Consider the following 22035-nt stretch of genomic DNA (forward strand, 5'->3'; position numbering starts at 1 on the left):
GAAAGAATATTACAATGGCCAGGCACAGTAGCTCACGCCTGTAATCCCAGCACTCTAGGAGGCTGAGGCAGGAGGATCACTTGAGCTCAGGGGTGCAAGTCTATCCTGGGCAACACAGGAAGACCCTGTCTCTACAAAAACTTTAAAAATTACCTGGGCATGGTGGTACATGCCTACAGTCCCAGCTACTTAGGAGGCTGAGGCAGGAGGATCACGGGAGCCCAGCAATTCGAGGCTGTAGCGAGCCATGATCACATTACTGCAGTTCAGCTTGGGCAATGGTGCGAGACAGTGTCTCAAAGAAAAAAAACAACTAAAACTTATTTTTGAAAACAAAAGTACACTTCTGTCAGTATGGCTCAATCTTTGCCAAAATAGCTTTACCTTGTACTTCAAGTGTATTTTGTCAAAACCTAAAGCTGCAGATTAGCTTATTTGATTTATAGAAAACATGTACCATATAACCTAATTGGCAAAGGCAGTTTTCATTATTAAACTAACCAACCAAATTGAACTGTCAAAAAAAAGGCTCATGCCTGTAATCCCAGCACTTTGGGAGGCCAAGGCAGACAGATTGCGTGAGGTCAGGAGTTCGAGATCAGCCTGGCCAACATGGCAAAACCCCATCTCTACTAAAAATACAAAAATTAGGCAGGTGTGGTGGTGAGCGCCTGTAATTCCAGCTACTCGGGAGGCTGAAGCAGGAGAATCGTTTGAACCCAGGAGGCAGAGGCTGCAGTGAGCCAAGATTATGCCACTGCACTCCAGCCTGGGTGAAAGTACAAGATTGCCTCAAAAACTAAAAATAGTAAAAAATAAAAATAAAAATAATTTTTAAAAAAATTTTTTTTAAAAATCTTTCCTTTAATTGCGGTTTCCCAGAATGTTTCAGAATATGAAAAGCATGAAAATAACTTGGAAGTGAAAAACTGGTAATCACGGCTCTAGATGACCAAAAATAAAAGTCATCCAGTAATCACTATGCTCTTAACTTGAATCTGAATAGTTAGCCATGATGTCTCATTCCCAAGGCCAGTTCAGAACCATTTGGATTTGGAATATAGGCTTCATAAGACTACATATTGTTCACCATCACCACCACCCAGGATACACAATCACAGATTACCTAAATCAGAAGGGTTACAGAAACGTGGGATCTACTTAACACCTATCCACTACACATACTCTGGCAATGGAGGAGGGAACCTAGAAGGCAACTGAAAATGTTCTTGAACAACAACAACAAAAAAAAACCACTGGATCACAGCAGAACCACCCCTCTACCACCAAAGTTCACAATTCTCAGGAATTCCTGAACAATCTAAGTGCAAACCAATACAAACCAAGAAGTTCAAATAAATCAAGAGTTTTGTCTTCCCTAAGCAGGTACTTGACAGCAGCATACAATTATATACTATCTCTTTTTCTTTTCCTTTTATGGTACTGAAATAAGTACTACAGAGCAGGGCTTTTCAACGTCAGCGCTACTGACATTTTGGACTACACAATTCTTATAATTTAATGTTTCTGTGCATTTTAGGATGTTTAGCAGCATCGTGATCTCTACCCACTAGATGCCAGAAACAGCTCCCCAGTGGAGACCAAAAAAATCTTCAGAAATTCACAAATATCCTCTGGGACACAAAATTGCCCGCGATTTAAAGTGCACACACACACACTCACATACACAGGCACACACACATAGCTCCAGAGGGTTCATGAAAAACAAGTTAAACGATATGACCTACATATCAGGAACACAGGGAAAAGAAGGATAGGAAAGGTTGGCAGAATAAACCAGGCAGGCAACAATTGTCTTTTTCCATTCCCCTAAAAATATTCTTTAAAAAAAAAAAAGACTCGTTGTAGTAACTTTCAGTACTTACCTGGGAGGAGGAGAGGGAAGGAGGGAAAGGAGGACCTGGGAAGCTTCATTATTAATGTACTAACCACCCTGTTAGCTCTGTCCTCCTATTTTTCTTTTACTCTTAATCTTATAGTGATAATCCATAGCCTAAGTACAAGGTTAACCAAAAACAGGTAAAACAAGAGAAAATGGAAGAGAAACTCAAGTACTAGGAAAGTAAATAAATGCTAGCTAAGAAGGAAAGGCAACTTAACACACAAGAATGTATGTCCCACCAGAACTTTAAACACCACATACCCCAAAGTAAGAACAATTCATTGAGCTGAAAAGGCCTCTGAAGATGAGTGCAGAGTGTGTCTTGCTCAAGATCGCAATGCTAGCCAGAGATTGTTTTAGTAAGATTTTGAGTGTTAATACAAATTCATATGTTGCCTGACAACATAGCAAGACTTCGTCTCTACAAAAAAAAATAAAAATTAGCCGGGTATGGTGGCACACGCGCATAGTCCCAGCAACTTAGAAGGCTGAGGCAGAAGAATCAGCTCCTTGAGCCCAGGAGATCGAGGCTACAATGAGCCGTGATCATGCCACTACCCTCGGCCTTGGGAAACAGAGTGAGACCCTGTCTCGAAAAAAAAGGAGGAAAAAGAAAATTTGGCATATAGTGGAAGAAAAAAAATCCACCAATCCAACACCCAGCTAATAATCATTAATACCACTGTAGTATGTTTCCTTTTAGTTATATTTAGGAGAATATCTGGAAAAGGCAAAGAAGACAGGAGAGTTGGCAAGGTTGAAGGTACGCTCTCAGAAGAGAAACAGCTCTGTGAAGAAGGAAGCTCCAGCAACTGACTTCCTGAGGAATGAGCTTCAATCAATTAAAGGGCTGCCCTGCTGCTTTAATCAGGGCCTGTAAGGGCCCTTTTGCAGTGTTGACTATACCTGGTGCTTATCCCCACTGCAGCAGCTGCCCAAGTGAGCTTCTCAAAGAGAAAAATGGGACACATAAAAGCCCACTTAAGGGTAGCATTTCTATGATGTATCAGTGTACAAACTGAAAGAGACAAAAACAAAAAGCTGAAGTTTGTGTTAAGGTTGCATTAGCAGTAATTTTTAATTTTTAAAATTTATAAACATTTCCGTGTGTTTAGATCATTATAAATATCACTTAATGACTACTAATAACCAAATGAATAAAGATACCACAATATACCTACCGTTCCATAATTAGATACATAAAATGTTTCTAATTTCTTGGTATTATGGATCTCCCTGGTCCTAGAAGTATTCAGAACACTCTATCCTTAGAACACAGCCCCAGAAGTATAATTACTAGGTTTAAGAGCATTAACACTTTTGTAACTCCTTTCTAAAAAAGCCAGTAGGACTATACATTCTCTTCAGCAGTTTGCCCGTTGGCACCACCATTCTTCAGCAGCCAGTATTAAAAGCCAATTTTGATTCCTCTGTACTGAAGTTCAAGGGCAGAGACTGTATCTTACCCACAGTGCTCACCCTCCTTTTTCCAATTTCCTGGAATAGAGGAGGCACTATATAAATATTTCTTGAGAATGATGAACTCCTTTATTTAACAAACATTTAGTGAATATCTACTACGTACCCGGACTTTTCTGGACACTGAGGATATAGAAGAAAACAAAACAAAAAACCCTGCTCTCAAAAACCATAGCAATAAACAAAGTAAATTATATAGTATAGTTAACCCCTGAACAACATTGGGTTTAGGGGCCCTGTCCCCACCCCCTGTGCAGTCACAAATCTGCATATAACTTTTGGTTCCCCCAAAACTTAACTACTAATAGCCTACTGTTGACTAGAAGCCTTATGGATAACATAAACAGTTGATTAACACATATTTTGTGTATGTATTATATACTGTATGCTTACAATAAAGTAAGCTAGAAAAAAGACAACGTCAAGAAAATCAGGCCGGGCGCGGTGGCTCAAGCCTGTAATCCCAGCACTTTGGGAGGCCGAGACGGGCGGATCACGAGGTCAGGAGATCGAGACCATCCTGGCTAACATGGTGAAACCCCGTCTCTACTAAAAAAATACAAAAAACTAGCCGGGCGCGGTGGCGGGCGCCTGTAGTCCCAGCTACTCGCGAGGCTGAGGCAGGAGAATGGCGTGAACCCGGGAGGCGGAGCTTGCAGTGAGCAGAGATCCGGCCACTGCACTCCAGCCTGGACGGCAGAGCGAGACTCCATCTCAAAAAAAAAAACAAAACAAAACAAAACAAAACAAAACAAGAAAATCAAAACAGAAAATACATTTACAGTACTGTATTTATTAATACCTTAAGTTTATGTCACCTGTTTATAAGCTGCAGACCTCAATCTACAGTATATATCAAGCAATTCAACTTTTTCTGTTATTATTATGACTTTTTTCTTCTTCTTAGGAGCACTTAGAGCATCACTAGTGGCACTTTGTATGAGTCCCATGGTGTTGCAAGGTTTATGGTATTGCACTAAATACAAAGAAAAATACAAGAGAACCTCAAGAGATCACTTTTTATGGTGATAAGGAATTTACTGAAGGGACAAACTGCTTACACAGAGATGATTAGCATACACAATGTTTTAAGCGGATACTTGCAACACTTGAGCTCACTGCAATAGCAAAGAAGATGGCTATAAAAGTATTACAGTAGTATACACTAATTTTATGCAGTTATGATTTAATACTACATTTCTCTCAACTGCAAATGGCTCCATGTCCTGTCTATAGTGTTTGTGTGCATAAGTTTTGATAAATTTTACCTTTTACAATAGATACATGCTTCTTTTATGGTAGCGAATGATAAAGCAGACTAGTATCTACATACGTTTTATGCATTTATAACATCTTTTTCTTAATTTCTTTTTGATATTTCTAGGCTACATTTCTTCTGCAAAATTTTTTCAAACTGTTACAAGTCTCCAAAAAGTTTTCCAGTATATTTACTGAAAAAAGTCCACGTATAAGTGGACCTACATAGTGCAAACCCATGTTGTTGAAGGGTTCTTTGAGAGAAAATTAGTGAGGTAGGGGCAAGAAACACTACAATTTAAAATAGGATGCTCAGGGAAGATGGCATCTGAGCAAAGACAACAGAGATGAGGGAAGAGGTAATGTGACTATCTAAAGGAAAAGTATTCCAGGCAAAGGGAGCAGCAACAGTAAAGGACTGAAAGAAAGAGTGTGGCTTCGCTGTGTTCACAAGTGCAGTGAGGCAGCTATGGCTGGAATGGAAACAGCAAAGTGATCAAAGAGACCATGAAGGACTTTACTCTCTAAGACCTGAGCTTCTTGTCAGATTGAGACAGACAGCCCTGAAGAGTTCTGAGCAGAATCGTATGAGCTGACTCCTGTTATAAAGGATCCTTGCTACTATTTTGAGAAAAGACTACACTCAGCCAGGGTAGAAACAGACTAGCTAGGAAGCTAATGATAATCTAGGCCATAAACCAGGACAGTGGTGTTTGTGGAGTGATGAGAAATGGTCAGACATGATGTATTTCAAAGGTAGAGTCAAAAGAACATACTAATAGTCTGAAAGCGGAGTATGAAAAAGAGAAGAATCAAGAATAACTTCTAATCCAGTCCACCAGAGCTTGAAGGTAAAAATTTAAATAAAAAATAAAGAATGACCCCTAAACTTCTTTTCTGAACAGCTGAAAAGACAGTTGTGATTAACTAAAGATTATGGGTCAAGAAGGTTAGGCAGGGAGGGGAAGAAAGTAATCCTATCAATTTTGTGCATATTAATAGAAAGATCTCTATTAGATATCCAAGTGGAAATGTGGGTTAAGCACTTTTACACATTAAGTCTGGAGTCTGAGGAAAAAAGTTCAGACTGGGCTAGGTACAGTGGCTCATGCCTGTAATCCCAGCACTTTGGGAGGCCGAGGTGGGCAGATCACTTGAGGTCAGGAGTTCAAGACCAGCCTGGCCAACATGGTGAAACCCGGCTCTACTAAAAATACAAAAATTAGCCACAGGTGGTTATTATATGCCTGTAATCCCAGCTACTCAGCAGGCTGAGGCAGGAGAATCACTTAAATCCAGGAAGCGGTGGTTGCAGTGAGCCAAGGTCACACCACTGCATTCCAACCTACATGACAGAGTAAAACTCTGTCTCAAAAAAAAAAAAACGAGAAGTCCAGTCCAGCCTGGAAATAGAAATTTGGGAGTCTGGGAGTCCTCATCATATAGGTTGGTTATATTTAAAGCCATTAGGTTGGATGAGATCACCAAAAGGCATAACTGTAGAGGATAATGTCAAGGACTCAGCCTTGAGGTACTCTAATATTAACAGGCCATCACAGTGAAACTATGTTCAATTAGTTACCCCATAAAAAATAGTTCTACCTATACATCTATGGCCAATTGATTTTTGACAAGGTTACCAAGCCATTCAATGCTAAACAGACTCTTCAACAAATGATGCTGAGACAACCGGATTTCCACATGGAAAAGAATGAAGATGGACCCCCTTCTCACATCATTTACAAAAATTACCTCAAAATGGATTAAAGACATAAGAGCCAAAACCATAAATCTTTTAGAAAAAAAATACGAACAAATTTTTATAAGCTTAGAGTTGCCACAGGATTCTTACATATGACACCAAAAACCCAGGCGTGGTGGCTCACACCTGTAATTCCAGCCCTTTGGGAGGCCAAGGTAGGCAGATCATGAGGCCAGGAGTTCAAGACCAGCCTGGTCAACATGATGAAACCCCGTCTCCACTAAAAATACAAAACTTAGCCAGGCATGGTAGCACATGCCCATAATCCCAGCTACTCAGGAGGCTGAGGCAGGAGAATCACTTGAACCTGAGACGTGGAGGTTGCAGTGAGCAGAGATCGCACCACTGCACTCCAGCCTGGACAATAGAGTGAGACTCCATCTCAGAAAAAGATAAAACACCTAAAGCATGAACAACAAAAAAAAATAGATAAACTGGACTTCATCAAAATTAAAAGCTTTTGGTTTTTGATTCATTGAAGGACGTTATCAAGAAAGTAAAAAGGGAACCTACAGAATGAGAAAATACTTGCAAACTGTGTATCTAATAAGAGATTTATATCCAGAACACATAGAGAAAAAGATAACCAAATTTAAAAATGGGCAAAGGATTTAAATAGACATTTCTCCACAAACAAATGGCCAACATGAAAAGATGTTCAACATCATCAGCCATTAGGAAAATGCAAATCCAAACCATAAGATACACTTCAAATCTATCATTTAATTTTTAAAAAATTAAAAAAATAAGCCAGGCACAGTGGTTCATGCCTGTAATCCCAGCACTTTGGGAGGCTGAGGCCAGCAGATTACTTGAAGTCAGGAGTTCAAGACCAGCCTGGTCAACACGGTGAAACTCTGTCTCTAATAAAAATACAAAAATTAGGCAGGTGTGGTGGCACGTGCCTGTAATCCCAGCTGCTCGGGAGGTTGAGGCAGGAGAATTGTTGGAACCTGGGAGGCGGAGGTGGCTGTGAGCTGAGATCACGCCACTGCACTCTAGCCTGGACGACAAAGTGAGACTTCGTCTCAAAAACAAAAAAAAAATACACAAAAATTAGCCAGGTGTGGTGGCATGCACCCATTGTTCCAGCTACTCAGGAGGCTGAGGCAGGAGAGTCGCTTGAACCCGGGAGGCGGAGGTTGCAGTGAGCCGAGATTGCGCCACTGCACTTCAGCTTGGGGGACAGGGCTACACCCCACCTCAAAAAAGAAACAAAAACAAAAGTATTAACCATAATTTCATATATAATTTTAATATAATTATTAATTAATATTATAGCTATACATTATTAGCTATAATTTTTCTAAAAAACATAAAACAACAAGCATTGGAGAGGAAGGAACATTGCTTGGAGGAATGTAACACGGAGTTCACAACCAGCCTGGACAACATAGTGAAACCGCATCTCTATTTTTAAAATAAGGAATGTAGCCGGGCGTGGTGGCGGGGGACTGTAGTCCCAGCTACTCAGGAGGGTGAGGCAGGAGAATGGCGTGAACCCAGGAGGCGGAGCTTGCAAAGAGCCGAGATCGCGCCACTGCACTCCAGCCTGGGCGACAGAGTGAGACTCTGTATCAGAAAAAAAATAAATAAAAATAAGGAATGTAAAATGGTGCAGCCACTATGAAAACAGTTTGGTGGTTCCTCAAAAACCTAAACGTAAGGCTGGGTGGGGTGGCTCATGCCTGTAATCCCGTCCTTTGAGAGGCCGAGGCAGGCAGATCACTTGAGGCCAGGAGCTGGAGACCAGACTGGCCAACATGGTGAAACTGCGTTCCCACTAAACATAGAAAAATTAGTGGGGACTAGTGGCGCAAGCCTGTAGTCCCAGCTATTCGGGATGCTGAAGCAGGAGAATCGCTTGAACCCGGGAGGCGGCAGCTGCAGTGAGCTGAGATCGCGTCATTGCACTCCAGCCTGGGCGACAGAGCAAGACTCCATATCAAAAAAAAAAAAAAAAAAAAAAGGGTAAGCATAGAATTAGCACATGACCCAACAATTCCACTCCTAGGAATATCCTCGAAAGAACTGACAATGTTCACTGCAGCATTATTCACAATAGCCAAAGGGTGGAAACTGTCCAAGTGTTCAACAAATAAACAAAATGTGGTATATCCTACAATAGAGTATTACTCAGCCATAAAAGGAATGAGATTCTGATACATGCTACAACATGGATGAACCCTGAAAACATTATGCTAAGTAAAATACGCCAGACACAAATGGACAAATTTTTAAGATTCTACATATATGAAATATCTAGAACAGGCAAACTTACGGAGACAGAAAGTATAGAAACTTTCAGCTGGGCATACAAGATTCTCCATGATTTAAATCTACTTTTGGTCTTTTCTCACATTTTCTCACTCTATGAATCCTGGTTCCAACTAATTTGATATGTACTTTGAACATGTTCCATACTCATGCTATTTCTTCTTTTCAGTCCTCCTCCCCTTCCCCTTTCTACTGATTAAAATCTTTATCCTTCAAAACATAATGTAGGTTAAATTGTGGAAAAAAAAAAAATTAAAAATCTTCAACCAGACGCTGTAGCTCATTTGGGAGGCTGAGGCGGGTGGATCACGAGGTCAGGAGTTCAAGACCAGTCTGGCCAAGATGGTGAAACCCCGTGTCTACTAAAAATACAAAAATTAGCTGGGCGTGGTGGTGGGCACCTGTAATCCCAGCGACTCGAGAGGCTGAGGCAAGAGAATCACTTGAACCCAGGAGGCGGAGGTTGCAGTGAGCCAATATTGTGCCACCGCACTCCAGCCCGGGCGACAGAGCGAGACTCCATCTTAAAAAAAAAAAAATCTTCTTCGTCCTCAAAAGTCTAGTCAAAAATTCACCTACTGTGCAAAGCCTTTCTTGACCTCTAGATCTCCACTATCACAGCCAACTAGATGCAAATTCATCCAACTAACCTCCACAGCACTTGTTTTCACTTCTCTTACCCTTTCTTTCTTGTGTTCTGCATATAATAATCTGTGCATTTGTCTAATCCTAATCCTGTCACCCCACCCGGGTTACAAATTCTACCAAAACATGACTATGTTTATACTGCGTTCATCTTTGTATCATCTGCTGTACCTGTACGGTCAAACAGTGAACATTTAATCAGTAACGACTAAAACTAAACAAAAATCTAAAGCAAAAAAATATTTGGAATCTACACGAGAAAATTCCTACTGACAAACACAATTCCAAAATGTAAAGAATATTTTTCTTTTTTTCTTTTTTTTTTTGAGACAGTCTCACTCTGTTGCCCAGGCTGGAGTGCAGCGGCATGATCTCGACTCACTGCAACCTCCACCTCCTGGGTTCAAGTGATTCTCCTAACCCAGCCTCCTGAACAGCTGGGACTAAAGGCGTACCCCACTACACCCAGCTAATTTTTGTATTTTTGGTAGAGACAGGGTTCACCACGTTGGCCAGGATGGTCTCGATCTCTTGACCTCGTGATCCACCAGCGTCGGCCTCCCAAAGTGCTGGGATTACAGGCGTGAGCCACCGTGCCTGGCCAAGAACATCTTTTTAAAAGAATGAACAGCAATGCCTATCAAAGAAACAATGTGATGGTGAAACAGTGTAACATTTGTCATCAATAAAGTCTGGTAATAGGAAAACATTTTTAAAAGCAAGTCCAAGCAATTTATGAATACATTTGTAATTACCTTCTTTATGTCTAAATAAAAAGTATGATTAAGGGAACAAGCATCTAAGAAAAGAAAATAAGCCTATCTTTGTTTCTCAGGTCCTCCCAAGATCAAGCAAATATGCAATGTGACCTTTAAATAAAAGCAATTTTACATAATGCAGGGTATTTTTTTTTCGGGTTTTTAAATTTATTATCTATTTTATTTTATTATTTTTTTTTTTGAGACGGAGTCTTGCTCTGTCGCCCAGGTTGGAGTGCGGTAGTGCGATCTCAGCTCACTGCAACCTCTGCCTCCCGGGTTCAAGTGATTCTCCTGCCTCAGCCTCCTGAGTAGCTGAGATTACAGGAGCCCACCACCACGCCTGGCTAATTTTTGTATTTTTAGTAGAGACAGGGTTTCACCATACTGGCCAGGCTGGTCTTGAACTCCTGACCTCACGATCCGCCCGCCTCGGCCTCCCAAAGTACTGGGATTACAGGCACGAGCCACCGCGCCTGGCCTATTTTTTATTTTTTTAGACAAGAGTCTCACTCTGTCGCCCGGGCTGGAGTGCAGTTGTGCAATCTCAGCTCACTGCATCCTCCACCTCCCAGGTTCAAGCAATTCTCCTGCCTCAGCCTCCCAAGTAGCTGGGATTACAGGCAACCAACTAATTTTTTTTCTATTTTTAGTAGAGATGGAGTTTCACCATGTTGGCCAGGCTGGTCTCAAACTCTTTACCTCAAACGATCTGCCCACCTCGGCCTCCCAAAGTGCTGGGATTACAGGTGTGAGCCACCAGACTCGACCAAAATAAGGCAGTTATTAATCTAATGTTTGTTACCACATCTATAAAACCTTCATGTAGTCCTGTAATTCCTACTGCCAAGTTCCCAACTGCTTTCCTCTGCATAGGACTTAAGTGTGTATATGTGGCATGTCTGATACACCCCTCTGTCAGGATAGAACAAAGAGGGAATGACTTTTTAAAACAATTTAAAGTTTTCGCAGATCTCTAACATTCCTTTAAGAGCTAAAGCCTGAGAAAACTGTAAGCTCTACACATTGGGAGGTTGAAGCAAGCAGATCATCTGAGGTCAGGAGTTCAAGACCAGCCTGGCCAACATGGTGAAACCCCGTCTCTACTAAAAATACAAAAATTAGCCAGGCGTGGTGGTAGGCTCCTGTAATCTCAGCTACTCAGGAGGCTGAGGCAGGAGAATCACTTGAACCCGGGAGGCAGAGGTTGCAGTGAGCCAAGATCATGCCACTGCACTCCAGTATGGGTAACAGAGCAAGACTCTGTCTCAAAAAAAAAACATCGACCATAAGCTCTAAATATGAACATTAAGACATATCCCTTTGAATACAAAGCTGACACAAGTTAGTTTTTTCTAATGTCAAGAAACACAGCCTTGGTGACACGGTGAAACCCTATCTCTACAAAAATTAGAAAAATTAGCTGGGCATGATGGCGCACCTGTAGTCCCAGCTACTTGGAGGCCAAGATGGGAGGATCACTTGAGCTTGGGAGACAGAGGTTGCAGTGAGCTGAGATCGTGCTACTGCACTCCAGCCTGGGTGACAGAGTGAGACCCTGTCTCCAAGAAAAAACAAAACAAAACAAAAAACAAAAACACTCACTATCGGACAAGAAGTTATTGTCAAAAAAAGAACAAAAAAACCAAACCACTCAACAGGAGACTGAGATAACCCATTGTACTGTAATTACAACTCTATAGAGAGTGACAGTGTGCATGTGTAGTTCCTGCTACTTGGAGGCTGAGGCAGGAGGATGGTTCAGCCCAGGAGATTGAGGCTGCAGTGAGAAGTGATGGTGCCACTGCACTCCAACCTGGGTAACAACATGAGACCCAGTCTCAAAAAAAATTCATCCCCATTCTTTTCCATGAACTTAATCCCCAAACTGATCATTGGGCCAATTACCAAACAGCTTTCAAGAGGACAAGAAATAAGTAATCCTGGAAATGAGTGAAAATTCAAAATCTGCACTCCATTCTCATTCTCTCCTCAGTACTTATATTCAATAAACAGTCCAAGCTTTCTTAGAATTCTCTTCCTAATCCGATCGCCTGTCACTGGAGAGAGCCTCTGAAATGTACACCCCCTCCATCTAGTTTCCCACCCAGCCATCACCAACCTCCCCCTCCACCCACCAAACCATTCTCCACACAATACTCCACAAAAGCCAAACTGACCATGTTTTATTACCATACTTTAAAACTTCCATTGTTTACCAAATAACTTACAGGATAAAGTATAACACTCTTAAAATAGTTAACTTGGTTGTAAGTGCCAATCATATTCAAATCTTTACCATATACTAAACACCTCCACGCTTTTGCATATACTTTCCCCTATATATGGAACGCCCTTCTCCCACTTACCGTTTAAGACCGATCTCATGTCACCTCCTCTGCATGAAACACTTCCCCAAATCCCAAAATGTATTTACTCCTTCCTATGTGCTCCCAAAGCACTTTCCACTAGCCATTTTAACACGTATCATAATGTGTTATATTTACTTAATTACAGGAGGCAGCAGAGTAGTGGCTAACAAGAGATGCTTTGGCATAAGACAGAATTGAGTCCAATATACAATCTTCCACCTGGTAGCTATATGACTTTAGGAAAGTTGGTAACCTCCTCTAGGACGCAGTTTTCTCATGAATAAAATGAGGTAATACGTCAATCCAGCTCAAAGTGCTACCGTGAGTGCATTCCACACTACCCACCTTCAGGCTAGCACTCACTCACTGAACAGCAGCAGAGCTGAGTCTAGATGAGGAAAACCATGGTTATCTATCTCGGACTGAAGGCGGAAGTGGGTTTTCCTCCTCCAAGGAGGGACTATGTCTAAAGTTATCCCCACAGAGAGGATTCCGGGAGGACAGTGGAGTAAGAAACACCAGGAATCCATCTCCCTATCTAGACAACACTTCACTGGCAGAATCTGTCTTACAAAAAAACTATTTTGCAACTCTGGAGTCTACTGAAGGCTTGCAAGTTTCAGGGAAAGGCTTGGAGGGTAAATTATGAAGACTTTTGGTCAATTTTAGTTCCTTGGTTTGTACCTCCATGTTGGGGCTCAGTGATACCCGAAATATGGCATTTTGACATGCTGAATGAACAAGCCTCAAGGTCTGACTTTCCTCCCTGCCCTCCTGATACCCCCACCATATCCCAAAGCCTTCATCTGCCTAAGATCCAGACCCACCAAAATGAATAACTGCTTTTCTTCTCCTCCTGTAGGACCAAGAAGGTAACCACACCTAAACAGACCCTTCACAAGATAATGTACAAGTTCATCTCTGTTCTCTAATCCATTCTCCCTAGCAATCCTATCAACAGAATTCCTCTTCTCCCCCTTCCCATAACCTGTTTCACCAGGATGGTATATAAGCTTCTGAACTACATTGGAGTGTGGGGAATCACTTTGTGGTTCGCCCCATGTACACATCAAATACATTTGTATGTCTTTCCTCCAATTAATCTGCCTTGTCTGAGTTGATTTTTCAGCAAATCTTCAGAGGGCAAAAGGGAAGTTTCCCTTGGTCCCTACATCCACACTTTGTTTTCTAAATAATAAACTAATGCATTTAAAAGAATTATGAGTTTATGCTTTGGGGCACACAATGTACAAAGATGTAATTATGTGAAATCAAACACTGAAAGAGGTGGGGATGGAGCTATAAAGGAGCAGAGTTTTTATATGTCAAAGTTAAACTGGTATAAATTGAAATTACAATATTTAGGATGTTTAATGTAATCCCCATGGTAACCACACAAAAACTACAGAATATACTCAAAAGAAAATGAGACCTTGGCCGGGCGCGGTGGCTCAAGCCTGTAATCCCAGCACTTTGGGAGGCCGAGACGGGCGGATCACGAGGTCAGGAGATCAAGACCATCCTGGCTAACACGGTGAAACCCCGTCTCTACTAAAAAATACAAAAATCTAGCCGGGCGAGGTGGCGGGCGCCTGTAGTCCCAGCTACTCGGGAGGCTGAGGCAGGAGAATGGCGTGAACCCGGGAGGCGGAGCTTGCAGTGAGCTGAGATCCGGCCACTGCACTCCAGCCTGGGCCACAGAGCGAGACTCCGCCTCAAAAAAAAAAAAAAAGAAAATGAGACGTGAGCAGTGGATCACGCATGTAATCCCAGCACTCTGAGAGGCTGAGACGTAGATCGCTTGAGCCCAGGAGTTCGAGGCAAGCTTGAGCAACATGGCAAAACCCAGTCTCTATTTACAAATAAAATAAAAATAAGAAAATGCAAAGAAATATAAACATTTCACTACAAAAAAAAAAAATCAGCTAAACAAAAAAATAGTAATGCAGGAAATAAGGAACAAAAGGCTATATGCCTATACAAAACAAATAGCAAAATGACAGAGGTCCTTCTTTTTATTGTATGTGACAGGGTCTCCCGTCATCCAGGTTGGAGTGCAGTGACATGACCAAAGCTCACTGCAGCCTCAATTTCCTGGGCTCAAGTGATCCTCCTGCTTCAGCCTCCTGAGTAGCTAGGACTAAAGTTGCGCGCCACCATGCCTGGCTAATATTTTTTTTATTGTTTGTAGGAACATGGTCTCATTATGTTGCCCAGGCTGGTTCAAACTCCTGGACTCAAGTGATCTTCCCATTTCAGCTTCCCAAAGTGCTGGGATTACAGGAATGAAACACTGCACCTGGCCCTCCTTCCTTAACAGTAATTACTTTAAATGTAAATAGTTAAATGTTCCAATTAAAAGACAGACCTGGCAGAATGGATTAAGAGCACCAGATCCAACTACGTCCATTTACAAGAGACTCACTTTAGATCCAAAGACACAGATTGAAGGTGAAAGGATGGAAAAAATATTCCATGCAAACAGTAACCAAAAGAGAGCAGGGTGGTGACTATAGTATTAGACAAAATAGACTTTAAAACAAAAAAGATTACAAGAGAAAAAAGACATTACATATTAGTAAGAGGTTCAATACAGCAAGAAGATATAACATTTATAAACATTTATGTACCTAATGCCCATCAAAATGTACAATGCAAAAACCAACAAAAACAGATAGTGCTACAATAACAGTTTCAGACTTCAATACACCCTCCATCCCCAATAATGAATAGAACAACCAAAAAGAAGGTAAGGAAATAGAGGACTTAATAACACAAACCAACTAGATCTAACAGACATATATAACACTACCCAACAGCAGCAGCACTCACATCATTCTGTAGTGCCCATGGGACATTCGGCAGGACAGACTATATGTTAAGCCAAAAATTAAGTCTCAGTATATTTTAAAAGATAACTATCATACAAAGTATCTTCTCTGACCATAACAGACAAGTATGACCAATACGGATGAGTACACTGAGATACACAGAAGTTAAAGCAGTAACCAATACAGATGAGTATACTGAAACACACGGAAGTTAAATAACTTACAATAGGCCGTAGAGCCAGGTTTCAAAACCAGGCAATTTTGAAAAAGTAAGGTCAGAGTAAGGTTAAATAAGTTTTGAAAAGGGAAGATCAAGCCCCAAAAGTAAGATCAAGGAGTCAAAACAAAAACTTTTTTCAAAAACTTTTTTGAAATTATACATTTTATCTCAATTAAAAAGGAATTCTTTCCATAACCTATGGAAAGAATAAAAGCATGCTTTTGATTATTTAAAATTCTAATAATTACAAGCAATCAGTTATTTTCTCGTCAAATATACCAATAAAAGCCTAATGATATACAATGTTTAAAGTCATAACTCTTCTATTGTAAATCAAAAAAGTAGTAAACAAAATTATGCACATAAGAATAATGGTTGGATTGAAATTCCACGTAAACATTAAGAATACTTGTTATTTTAAAAGCACTAAGCAAGACAAACATTAACAATTACTAAGAAAGCACATAGTGGGCAGTGCACACAAAAGGTATTGTTGGCAACACCAAAGATGGGTAGTGCTAAGGTAATTATGTGCAATTATTTCAAAATATTAAGGATATCCAAATTATATAAGACTCCAATCATGGCACAATGGTAAATACTCTGGAAGCCATTAATACACAACTATGATAAATTGATTGTAAACTTGTATCATTAAAGTTGTTTGACAAAAATATCTGGCTTTTAACTCCCAGAACTTTACAGTACTGTTCTGTAAGTGCTTCTTAGCTATGTAAAACAAAAATGCTAACACATCAGTTTTTTGGATATTTTTGTTGTTGTTACCAAAGAGCACATACCAAAATATACTACCTCCCAAAATGACAACTACAGCAAAAGACCATTACTAAGGAAGCTCTCCTCCAAGCAGCACTTCTCAAACAGCTACAATTTAGACTCCTACAGGGATCTTTAAAAAATACCAATACATAGCACCCACTCCAGACCAAATAAATCAGAGTATCTGGGGATGGGTACAAGTGTTTTAAAAAGTTCCCAAAGTGATTCTAATGTGAAGCCAGGGTTAAGAATCACTGTGCCAAGGAAATCTAAGCCCTCTGTGGTATCATTTCATACAGAGCTTTTGTCCTTAATTGTCTGAAAAAGTATTCATTTTATTCAGCCAACTTGCAAACCAAGAGAGTAAAACAAATAGGACCCTTTAACTACTAAAAGGGGTGTTAATTAGAAGTACACTTAGCTAAACATGTTAGGCAAAAATCAAGGCAAAAGGAGTCCATTAATGTTTTAGATAACAGATACGTTCAATTAACATGTCAAATACGCCAATAAACAAACTGCGGATTTTTCAAACCACAGACTTTACAAACTGTGAAATGGTGCTATGCTTTCTGGTGCATTCAAGAGCCCACTAATTCCAAAAGAGCCGTGCTGAAACAACTGTCAACCTTAAAAATTGAAAGTTCCAAATGTGTTGCAAAAACACAAACAAAAAAACCGAAATAAAGATTACTTAAACTGGGCCGGGCGCAGTGGCTCATACCTGTAATCCCAGCACTTTGGGAGACTGAGGTGGGCAGATCACTTGAGGTCAGGGGTCGGAAACCAGCCTGGCCAACATGGTGAAACCTTGTCTCTACTAAAAATACAAAAATTAGCTGGGCATAGTAGCAGGCACCTGTAATCCCAGCTACTTGGGAGGCCAAGAGGGGAGAACTGCTTGAACCCGGGAGATGGAGGTTGCAGTGAGCCAAGATCATGCCACTGCATGTGAGCCTGGGCGAGAGAGTGAGACTTCATGGCAAAACAAACAAAAAAATTACTTAAACTGAACTTTAAGGTTGTATAACTGCCAGAGCAAACCTTTTCATGCTCTCATGCACACGCTATCTCTGAAAATACTGTCAGAACTCTGAAATTCAAACACATGCCTACATTTTTGTATCTGGCTACTTAACTGTTTCACAGGGCAACTAAATAAATTAAGCCTCAAAAACAAGTATTAAAATATGCTGTTGCGGCCGGGGCACAGTGGCTCACACCTGTAATCCCAGCACTTCGGGAGGCTGAGGCAGGTGGATCAATTGAGGTCAGGAGTTCGAGACCAGTCTGGCCAACATGGTGAAACCCCATCTCCACTAAAAATACAAAAATAAGCCAGGCATGGTGGCTCACACCAGTTTTCCTAGCTACTCAGGAGGCTGAGGCATGAGAATCGTTTCAACACGGGAAACAGAGGTTGCAGTGAGCCGAGATCACGTCACTGCACTTCAGCCTGGGTGACAGAGCAAGGCTCCATCTCAAAAAATAAAAATACTTTTATATATATATACACACACATACATATATACATATACACACATATAGACACACACACACACACATACATATATATATATGCTGTTGTGTTTCCCCAAAACAGTACTACGGGGTCCTCATCTTTTATTTAAAATCCTAAAGAACAAATGTGCTTCAGAATTTTTCAGATTTTAGAAAGATAACACAGCATTTATACCCAAACAGACCCTGTAAGGTCTAAAATAGCACCAATAACCAAATAAATTAATATTCCAAGAGCAGAACATAACTATTTCCTAAGTGAGATAAGGATTATTAAGTAGCCTCCTGTCAGTACAAGTAAGCAAATTATTTTGCAAAAACTTCTGAAAAAACTTCCTTTTTCAGAGCTTTGAATGAAGCAGTAATTCAAGATTTCTCTTTGATATTCAAGATACTGCAACTGGGCTGCAGAAAAAAGTCACTATGATGAAAACATCCTTTTAATACAACTGTAATTCTACAGAAACAACTCAAGTTATTAGAGTCCAAGCGGTGCCCAATAATTTTCATAATGATTAGAATAGCATTTAAGTGTTCACCTTAATTTTCATAACACGATTTTGAGCAAGACCAAACAAATACATCAAAATATGCATACTGACTAAGGCAAGCCTGAAGCAGAGGGCCTGATGTAAAACAGGGGCAAACTGACACCCATAATAGCTCACCTAACTTTCTATCTAGCAGTGTGGAAACCACACAGGGCTCTGAAGCTAAGTGATCAATGTTCTAATCCAAGCTTAACCATACAGGAAAATTACTTACATACTCTACCCCCAGTTTCTTTACCTGTAAATGGAGATAATAATAGAACCTACCTCACTGCATTTTTTTTTTTTTTTTTGGAGACAGAGTCTCACTTTGTTGCCCAGGCTGGAGTGTAGTGGCACGATCTCGGCTCATCACAACCTCCACCTCCCGGGTTCACGCAATTCTTCCTGCCTCAGCCTCCCGGGTAGCTGGGATTACAGGCGTCCGCCACCACGCCCAGCTAACTTTTTGTATTTTTGTAGAGATGGGGTTTTGCCACGTTGGCCAGGCTGGTCTTGAACTCCTGACCTTAGGTGATCCGCCTGCCTCAGCCTCCCAAAGTGTTGGGATTACAGGTGTGAGCCACTGCGTCCAGCCAACCTCACTGCATTTTTAAGATTAAATAAAGTAAAAGTTGAACTCCACGATTTACAAATAGCATTAATCCCCTCCACCTAAACTACCACCACTTTTTCAAAGACACTTACATACTGAAGGGGGTCAAGTATGACTTGTTGGCAGGGCGTGGTGGCTCACACCTGTAGTCCCAGCACTTTGGGAGGCCAAGGAGGGCAGATCACTTGGTGTCAGGAGTTGGAGACCAGCCTGGTCAACATGGTGAAATCCCATCTCTACTAAAAATACGAAAATAAGCCAGGCATGGATGCCTATAATCCCAGCTACTCAGGAGGCTGGGGCAGAACTGCTTGAACCCAGCAGGTGGAGGCTGCAAAGAGTCAAGATCGAGCCATTGCACTCCACCCTGGGCAACAGAGTGAGTCTCTGTCTCAAAAAAATAAATACATACATAAATACATAAATAAATAGTATGATTCGTCTATGAAATCAGGTGAATTTTATAATACAAAACTCACCATGAAAATATGACTTTCAAATTTCAAAAATCCGTCCTGACATGGTGGCTCAAGTCTGTAAGCCCAGCTAGTCAGGGGGCTTGAAGCGAGTTCAAGACCAGCCTGGGCAAATGAGACTCTCTCCACTTTGAAAAGAAAAACTTCAAAAATCCAATGTAGATTAAAAAATGATGGCTAATTTCTGAAATCAGGGCCGTTTCTCAAAACATTTTTTATACCTTTGCTCTGCCTGATCAAAACACATTCTAGCCAAAACCACCGACTACTCTCCCAATATCTTTTTGTCTCCTACACTACCAATTGCACACATAATGGTTGTTAGGTGAAAATAATACTGAAAAGTGAACCCTTTTAACTTGAAATACAACAACGACAAGAATGACCTACGTTTTGCAGACAAGAATAAGTCAATACAGTATTAAGACTTCACTTATACACAACCACTGTCCAAAGAACCTACCCAATATTTTTTTTCCTTTTTCAACATCGAGGAAGAACCTACACAATTTAAATGCACTTAGGAAATAAGGCACAACAGTCCGAAATCCAAATTTCATAAACTACCCATTGAGTAAGAAAAGTATTAAGACTGGTAACTGTGCACAGAGTTTTGCATCTAATGGATTTTTTAACTTACTGTCAAAGGTGCAAAATGATGGAATCCTTTACTATTTATCCTAAATTTATTTTAGTTCTATTCCAAGTCAAGAATGTTAGTTTCCTGCAGATCACAACGGGCGGGGGGGAAAAAGAATGTTACAGGGCATTGAATCCATTCAGCATAACAAGTTCTGAGCTGATTCAATGCTTCACTGTTAACAACTTCCCCGAAGTAGAATATGTAACCTGGACAACATAGACCTCCAGCACACCCAGTTGAAGAGAAGATATTTAAGCAAGTTAGCACAGCTCTTGTGAAACAGAAAGCCTTCCCTAAGTTGTTAATACTCAAAACCTACTCCTTACTGTTAACACTACCATAAATAACCCATTAGGCCCTCGCAGTTACATCAGCTTTAAGAATATCATCTGCCATATGTCCTAGTAGAGTGCAACAAATGGATGCAAACATTACCCAAACATAAAGTGAAATATGAAAAGAATCTGTTATTCTGTGCTTTAATTCGATGTTGTTTAATGTGAAAAGACTTAGAACCAAAAGCAAATCGACCCACTACCTCAAAATTCCCTATAAGATTAATTAAACGAGACTTAACCCTTCATACTTGCACTTTTTCCGTCACAAACAGGAAACTCCAAAGAAAAGGAAATAGAAAAAATCCTATTTTTGCTAAGAGGAATAACAGCATTGCTTCCAACCCCCACAGTGAGTGAACAAATGAAAAAGCAACGGGAGGAAGTGACGGGGGTAGGCGGTGGAGAGCTCAGTCGGAGTCCTAAGCGTGCCACCCGGCTCAGAGATGCCTCAAAACATCTGTTAAGAGCAGCTGCAACAGGGAAACAGGAGTCGGGGGAGGAGGGCCGCGAACTGGAGGGACTGAGAGTTGTGCCCGCACCTTCAGTTTCTTCCCTGGCCAACTCTTTGCTCACCTCCCAAGTCCCCATCCTCCCCATCCCATCTCGCTTCCTCCATAAAGAAAAATCCCCAATAAAAGCAGAGGCAGAGAAGACAAAGAGGCAGGAGAAGACTGCAAGGAGCGTCCACAACAATGGAGAAGATGGAGCGAGCGAAACTCCTGAGGACAATGAAGGGAGGTGGAGAAGCGCGGAGGGAAACGCCGCCGACCCGGGCCCCGCCAGTGGCGGACGCTGGACACAGGCCGGGCCGCACGGTCCTTGTCACCCCGGACGCCGAGGGCTGGGCTGGGGCTGGGCGCCACAGGGCCTGGGGGCGCTGGTGGGGCCTGCGCGGGTCCGCGGGCAAAGGCCGGCGGGACTCACCGGCATTCTGGTCTCGGGGCCAGAGGTAGTATGTCGCTGGGATCACGATGAGCCCCACGAAGGAGGTGAGGAAGTAGAAGAAGGTGTTCCCACTGTCATCGTACTGGAACTGCTGCCCGGCCATGGCACCCCCTCCTCCGCCTCGCTCTTCTCACCGCCGCCGCCACGACCACGCTCTGCACTCCCGCTCCCAACGCCCCGGCCCAAGTGGCGTAGCTTGGACGCTGCCGCCGCCGCCTCTCCTCCCTGCCCCCACGCCACTCTCACGGACACGCCGCCGCCGCCGCTGCTGCCGCCGTCGCCGCCGCCGTCGCCAGCTCTCGCGAGAGGAGATAGTTCCCGCCCCGCTCAGTTTTCCCTCCCCCTGCCTGTCCCCAGCAAGCTAGCCAAGGAAGACGTGGCGAGAGCAACGGTGGAACTCGGCGAGGTCTCGCCCTTAGCCCCGCCCCAACGTCAAAGCCCCGCCCCCTAACTCCTCCCCTAGGACCCCGCCCCTAACCCCTCCGCCTTCCTCCACCGCTCAGTTCCCAGCGCCCCACGCCGGATCCCGGGCGTCGGCTTGTGGGACCCCAGTGAAGGCTTCCCGCCCGAGCAGCGGCCGCGGGCGGTTCACTTGGCTGCGACTGGGGTCCCAGATATTCAGAGAAGAGCTGAGGCTTAGCCTGTCCTGCCCTCTCGATTAATTGCCCTGGTTGATCATGTT

General features: G+C 42.1%; 1 protein-coding gene across 2 annotated transcripts in view; it reads right to left on the reverse strand.

Annotated features, from left to right (window-relative positions):
- SEC63 (SEC63 homolog, protein translocation regulator) overlaps window positions 1–21753 on the reverse strand; it is an 86752-nt gene extending 64999 nt beyond the window's left edge. The window contains exon 1 of one of the 2 annotated variants that reach the window (XM_017957416.2): window positions 21333–21753. In XM_017957416.2, the coding sequence (XP_017812905.1) occupies window positions 21333–21456 (124 nt within the window). In that variant the 5' untranslated portion in view covers window positions 21457–21753. The remainder of the gene's footprint in view (window positions 1–21332) is intronic. The other variant, NM_001169014.1, reaches the window with a different exon arrangement.
- Window positions 21754–22035: the final 282 nt, after the last annotated feature.

The sequence above is a fragment of the Papio anubis genome, chromosome 6 (genome assembly GCF_008728515.1).
Source record: "Papio anubis isolate 15944 chromosome 6, Panubis1.0, whole genome shotgun sequence".
Taxonomy (NCBI): domain Eukaryota; kingdom Metazoa; phylum Chordata; class Mammalia; order Primates; family Cercopithecidae; genus Papio; species Papio anubis.